At 40.7% G+C, this 7,201-nt stretch overlaps 1 protein-coding gene across 1 annotated transcript; it reads left to right on the top strand.

The window, feature by feature from the left end:
- Window positions 1-597, top strand: LOC108997357. Its single transcript, XM_018973572.2, has one exon. It carries the CDS (start codon window positions 1-3, stop codon window positions 595-597), a length of 597 nt encoding a protein of 198 aa, XP_018829117.2.
- The last annotated feature ends 6,604 nt before the right edge of the window (window positions 598-7,201 follow it).

Here is a 7,201-nt window from a genome sequence, read left to right as displayed (position 1 = left end):
ATGGCGGATTTTAATGATTGTATACATCATTGCGGGCTTTTTGATTTATCAAGCACAGGCCAACTTAAGTCGTGGTGCAACGGACATGAAAGGGTGTCGCGTAGTTGGGCAAAGCTTGATAGAGCTCTTATTAATTCAACTTTTTCAATTTTGTTTGGTTCGGCTCATCTCAAATATCTGGGTCAGAAGTCTTTGGATCATTGTCCAATGGTGGTCTATGTGAATCGGCAGCTATCTTTATATGGTCCGCCTCCATTCTGGTTTCAAAACATGTGGTCCTTGCATGAAACATTTTTGTCGTGTGTGAAGGATGCCTGGTGTAGGATGGACATGGGTTCAAGACTCTTTAAACTGGCTACCCATTTGAAACGCACGAAAGTAGTGTTACGGGCGTGTAACAGGTGCGTATTTGGGAGGGTAGGTGCGAATATTCAAGCCCTAGAGGAACGCCTGGATGTCCTGGAAAATCAGTTACAAGCTGGCTATTCGATGGAGGATGAAGATGATTATTTGGCTATGAAGTTGGAGCTACAGGTCTGGGAAAAAAGAGAATCTACCCGCCTGGGTCAGATTGCGAAAAGAAAAAAGGTTAACTAAGGGAGATTAGAATTTCAAATTTTTCCATTCAGTAATAAATCAAAGGGGCAAGAAGGGTTGGCTGAACAGAATGGTGATGGCCGATGGAAGGATCTTGGAAGGTGCGGAGGTGGTTTACGAAGAGGCAGCTAAATTCTTTCAGAGTCTCCTTGAGGAGACGTCCCCCATCGAGGCCAGTGACCTCTCAGCTTTAATAAATGGGTAGATTATGGAGGTTGATAATAATTTCTTGTGTGCAGTACCGATGGATGCAGAAGTCAAAAGAGCGGTGTTCTCGATTCCGAAAGATAGTAGTCCAGGGCCCGACGGTTTTGGATCAGAATTTTATATGGCTTGCTGGGATATTGTTAAGGAGGATCTCGTCGGAGTAGCACAAGATTTTTTCCAGGGTACTCATCTCTCCAGGTTTTATTCTTCCTCATTAATTGTTCTAATTCTGAAGGTGGATAACCCTTTTTGATAAATTTTGTCCCATCAGTTTGTGCTCGGTGGCTTATAAATTTTTTTTGAAGATTATCGTTTTCAGACTCACAGCTTTTGTTAAGAAGTTGGTTTCACATGAACAAGGTGCTTTTATTCTGGGGCGTAGTATTTTCGAGAATATTTCGCTGGCACAGGAAATGGTTCATTCTTTACATAAGAAAATGACAGGTGGTAATGTGATGGTTAAGCTGGATATGGCTAAGGCCTATGACAGAGTTAATTGGGGATTTCTTTTGGAGGTATTGAGAGCTTATGGATTCTCGGATCATTTTTGTAAACTCATAACTAATTGTGTGGAGGCCCCGCGGTTTTCGGTCATGATGAATGGTACTTCAAAGGGTTTTTTTTTTTTTTTTTTTCCAATCATCAGAGGATTGCGCCAAGGGGATCCCCTCTCCCCTTTTCTATTTATTCTGATGGAGGAGGTTTTGATGAGGTTACTTTGGAGGAATTTTGAGGATGGTCGTATTGGCAAATTTTATCATCTACTTGGGGCGCCTTTAGCATCTTATTTATTATATGCAGATGACGTCCTTATATTTGCTAATGGTGGGAAGAGATTGATAAAAAATCTGATAAAGGTCCTTGAGCTGCATGAGAATTGGTCGGGTCAGAAAATCAGTAAAGCGAAATCTGCAGTTTTTTTGTCCAAGCATATCTCACCCGATCGCAAAAGATGTTTGCTACGAATGACAGGTTTCGCGGAAGGCAGTTTTCCCGTTACATATTTGGGTGTTCCTTTGGTTTCAGGCAAGCTAACGTCCCGTGTATTGGAACCGCTAGTGGATAAGATCCGCAAGAAAATCGTCGGTTGGAAATTTAAATTGCTCTCGCAAGGTGGACGTTTGGTGTTGCGAAGACATGTCCTATCTTGTTTGCCCATTCATTTGATGTCGGTTCTGAATATTCCGTTGGGCACTTTCACTTGTATTAATTCTCTTTCAGCTAATTTTTTGTGAGGAGAGATGGAAGGCAAAAAGAAAATTCATTGGCGTTCTTGGGGGAAAGTGTGTAAACCAACCTCAGAAGGTGGTTTGGGTGTAAGAGATCTCAATGAAGTTCAGAAATTGCTACATATAAAAATTACTTTCAGATTACTCACCTCTAATAATTTATGGGCGGATTTTTTCAGGGCTAAATATTGCAGGAATAGCCATGTTCTTGCCCGAATGGAGAGACCAGCTGATTTGAGGTTTTGGAAATCTATGGTGGCTACCATGCCGGAAGTTATGGATAATATGAAAATGTTGGTGTGGGGTGGGAATTCCTCCTTTTGGTTTGACTGGTGGCTAGCTTTGGGACTATTGTCGGTAAGCACATAGGTGATATCTAATATGAAGCTCTGCATTCGTGACTGCTGGCAGTAGAATACTTGGAATTCGGACTTTTTGCTAGAGTTGGTTGGAGTTGAAAAAACAATAGAAATCGTGCAGAATGTCCTGGTTGGTAAAATAGGTGTGGATATTGGCATTTGGAAGCTAGCTCCTGATGGGAAGTTCTCAACAAAAACTACATGGAAGGCAGTGAGAAATAGAGGAGAAAACTTGGTTTGGCATTATTGGTTGTGGCACCCTTTATTGCCTAAAAGAATCTCCATTTGTTTATGGAAAGTATGGCTCCGATGTTTGGTTGTGGATGAGAGAATGTAAACCAAAGGAATGCAGTTGGCTTTGGCTTGTGACTGCTATGTGCAGAGATGTCGGGAGGATATGGATCATATTTTATCTATAGGTGAAGTTGCTACAGATGTTTGGCATTGAGCTAGCATGCTGTTGGGTATCCCGTTTCACCAATCCGCTTCTTGGAAAACCAGAATGTCGAGCTGGTTTGTTTATGCCAGGAAATCATCTATTAAAGGCCTGCTAATTGGGGTGATACCCAAGTGAGGTCCATTATAATTATCAAACAACATTGGCAATTGTGTACAAAATTAGGACTAATTATTTTGAAAGTACGCATAAGGCCTGATTTCGATACACAGATGAAATACAGATGAGATAATGAAATAATTTGTACGGTAAAACTATCTCCACAATTCAAACGCACACTGGAGGGGACATTTACACCCCTGGGCTAAGAGTCCATATAAGGCCAAGCCCAGGAAGACTTGTGGATGGATTAAGACTAAGAGCCCTACAAGTAGAGGACTTGTAACTATAATGACGGGGGGGATAACCTCGAGGAATTGGGGATGAGGCCCAGGACTGGGTACGAATATCCTGCGTGAGATAATTCTTACAAAATAGGGGATATCCTCTCCACTTAAATAAGGGATCACAAAGGATAAGCACACAAAACTGGTGATCAGAGTTGATTGCCATCACGCAGCATTCTACTATAAATAACTCAGTAGAGGTAATATCATTTTTATCTTCATTTTTATACTTATTCTCATATTGTTACTGACCTAAGCATCGGAGTTTACACAAGGCAACCAGCGTTGTCTGTTCATTGCAACTAGTGTCATCCGTACAATTGGTGGTGCGAAACACGTTCTTAACAGTGGCGCCGTCTGTGGGATCTTTACAGACTTCAGCGTGATTTTCACATGCCAACTATCACGAGATCACAAGTCGACCGAGATCCGGGACCGAGCATGACGAAAGCAGAAGGAAGGATAGCAGAAATAGAGGAAAGGTTGAAACAAGTGATGGCGGTTGTTGAACAACTGCAGAAGGAAAACGAGAAATTAAAGCGGCAGATGGATAAACCCCCTGCCCAGAACGGGCAACTTGAAGGAGATGCACATAGTGCCATGGGGAGGGGGTTAATAGCGAAGAAGTGGAGAAGAAGAAGATGCATGACAAATTACGCAGCTTAGTAGATAAATACGAGGAGATGGCAAAGAGGGTGGCTTCTCTTCCGTGGAGCAACTCCTCAGATGCATGGCCTCCTTTACAACGAGGAGGTCATGGCGGTCCACTTACTGGCCAAACTCAAAGTGCCGTAGATCGACTTGTACGATGGGTCTAAAGATCCCATTGATCACCTCGAGAATTTCAAAGCACACATGACTCTCCATGGCTTCTCAGGGGAGGTGGCTTGCCGTGCCTTCCCGTTAACTTTGAAGGGAATAACACGGGGATGGTTTGGGACCCTTCGCCCCTGATCAATTGGCAGCTTTGAGGAACTTGCTAAGCAGTTTCTTAAGCAGTTTATGGCTAGCAGAAGATCCCGCAAGCCTGCGGGCTATCTGTTAACTGTAAAACAAAAGGAAGGGGAGAATTTGAAGAACTACCTAACACGCTTCAATAAGGAGAGACTCACCACTAATGACCAAGATGAAAAAATCATCTTAGCCTCACTACTGGGAGGAATCTGGCCTTGAAGCCCCTTCATTGCTGAACTGGCTAGACGAACTCCATCCACCCTAAGGGAGTTCATGGGCTGAGTAGATGATTTTGTCAATGCAGAAGATACTCTACAAGCTATGATAGAACCAAGAAAGCAGGAGACGAAAGCGGAAAACAGAAACCAGAAACTAGAAACAGAACAATTCTAAGGACAAAGACAAGAAACCAAACGAGCGAGGCCACCTGGATGATAGATGAGACTGATATACCAGCCACCAAGATCATGGGCGCCGACTTGTGCATAACAACCACAATGTACAGGAAAATGGTAGAAACCTGAGAAGGGAAGAATTCGCGCCTGACAAGGGACAACTCCATTGCACCTACCACCAAAGCTACTCCCATTGGACCGAAGATTGCATCACCCTAAAAAGGCGGATTGGAGAAATGACTGGAAGTGGGGAGTTGGAAAGAATGCTGGCTAATTACATGAAGCCACAGAGGGAGGAAAACAGAGAAAGACGAGGCAAAAGCCCCAAGCACCAGAAACATGAAGAGCAGAGAAGAAATAATTCTCCGCGACCCAGGAGAGACCATGCATAGGACCCTTTGGGTGAAATCCGCACTATAGCGGGCATATTTGCTAGCGGCGGCGCCACTGCATCCGGTAGAAAGGCCCATGCACAAAGAGCAAGATATCATGAGGTCTACATGGTAAATTAGCTGCATAAGTACCCTAGGGCAGAAACGACCCCGGCCATTTCATTTGGGGACGAGGATTACGAAGGGGTTATGTACTCCCATGACGACGTCTTAGTTGTTACACTACTGATAGCCAACTACATGACTAGACGAGTCTTGGTTGACAATGGAAGCTCTACTAACATTCTCTTTTGGGACGCTTTTGTTCGAATGGGGATCCCAACGAACAAGTTACGACCATCCCCCTCCCCGTTGAAAGGTTTCTTAGGAGATGATGTTCAACCTGTTGGCTCCATCACCCTTCCTGTAACAGCAGGGCAAGGTGCCCACATAGTCACTAGCATAACTGAATTTTTAGTGGTCAAGACTCTGTCGTCTTATAATGCCATATTGGGGCACCCCACCCTCTATAACTTAAAGATGGTCACCTCCACATACCACCTTAAAATAAAATCCCCAATAATTAAAAACACTTTTCAGTTATTGGTGGGACCCACCATTTTATCAAATTCTCAAAAATTTAAAACCATCTCATCTCATTTCACTATCCAAATACACACTTTTACAAATCAATTCATCTTATCTTAACTCAATATCTAACTATCATCCACAGAATTCTCATCTTATCTTATCTGTGTAACCAAATTAGGCCTAAGTTTCTTAGCAGTCTTTTAATCTAAGGAGAGCAACTATTCCATCCTTGAAGAACATGCACAAATTATTATTATTTTTTTAAATTTAGTTAGGCCCCGTTTGGATGTTGAGATGGTCTCAACACATCTCAACATCCAAATATCACTTAAATATAAATACTTTTCAATTTTCAATTTTAAATTTTTAACATTTTAATTTTTTCATCTAATCATTATCTAATCTTTATAATTTTTTCAAACTTTTACATAAAAAAAAAACAATTCAACTTTTTCAAATCCCAAAATAAAAATAATATTTTAACAATATTTGATTTTTTTTTTCCCAAAACCTCATAAAACATCTTAACCTAAACTATTTCATTATTATTTATTAATTATTTCACTACTATTCACAAATTTATCATTTTATCTAATCTCAAGATCCAAACGAGATATTATTTCACCACTGACTTGTAGCCTTTGTTATTTGTTAATGGAACAATGACTAGAATGTGAGGGAAAGATAATTAAGCAATTTTGATCCAATCCAATATTGGAGTCTGACTCATAGCAATTCTTTAACAAACAATGACTAGATTGAGAAGTAACATGTTTGATCTATTGGATCAGGATATATGATTGCCTATTATAAGTAGATCCAGAGGATCAGTACTATTAGTGTTGCTATCCAAATGTATAATATATAGTGTTGGGATGGAAGTTTCGTTTAGTCTGAATCCTCTTAGTTTAATTTGAAAAAAAAAAAAAAATTCTTAGTAGAGGGGTATTTATTTATTTTTATGGTGGTAGGAGAACTGATAACAACACCCCAACAACTAGAAATCTCACCGATGTAATTTATCTGCTGTTAGTAGTCCTTACTTTTGACTTTGATTTTTGTTGTTAACAATTTGACTACTAGACTTGAGTGTGAGAGCCTGATGGGTTGGTGATGAAATTTCAAACTCTTCTGGAAGCAAATGAAGAACAACATTTGATGCGTTACACGTGTACATAATTGCTCAATTTCGACTTACATGATCTTTTGGGCTGCTTCCCTTTTCCTTGTTTATCGTAGAGACACTAATTTCAGGCTAAACAAATCTCTCTCTCTCTCTCTCTCTCTCTCTCTCTCTCTCTGTATGTGTTTTGCATGCACATATAATGACATTTGTTTAGCCTTAAATCAGTGTTGCTACCTTGTCTTGGACGATAAACAAGGAAAAGGAAGGAGTACAAAATCTCTTGCCGGCAACATCTTTTTCCTTTTGACCAATTTTACTTTCTAAACCTTTGCATTATACTCTTCTTTTCTGGTATCCTTCCTTGGCTTGAGAACAGATGAAGCGACTAAAATATTAACGAAACAATCTTTCTATTTTTTCCGAGCCTACTTTTGTTGAAATTCAAAGCACAAACACTGAGAAATCATTTCTACAATCAAAGATCAACGTGAAAGTATCGACCAGCGAGAACAAAAAACGCAAACTAACG

Source organism: Juglans regia, chromosome 9, assembly GCF_001411555.2.
Source record: "Juglans regia cultivar Chandler chromosome 9, Walnut 2.0, whole genome shotgun sequence".
Taxonomy (NCBI): Eukaryota; Viridiplantae; Streptophyta; class Magnoliopsida; order Fagales; family Juglandaceae; genus Juglans; species Juglans regia.
The sequence above is the reverse complement of the archived record's forward strand: the minus strand, read 5'-3'. Positions and strand labels throughout refer to the sequence as shown.

Bases quoted from the DNA above. Each gene is read 5' to 3' on its own strand.
- LOC108997357 (XM_018973572.2), top strand. From the start codon at position 1: ATGGCGGATTTTAATGATTGTATACATCATTGCGGGCTTTTTGATTTA.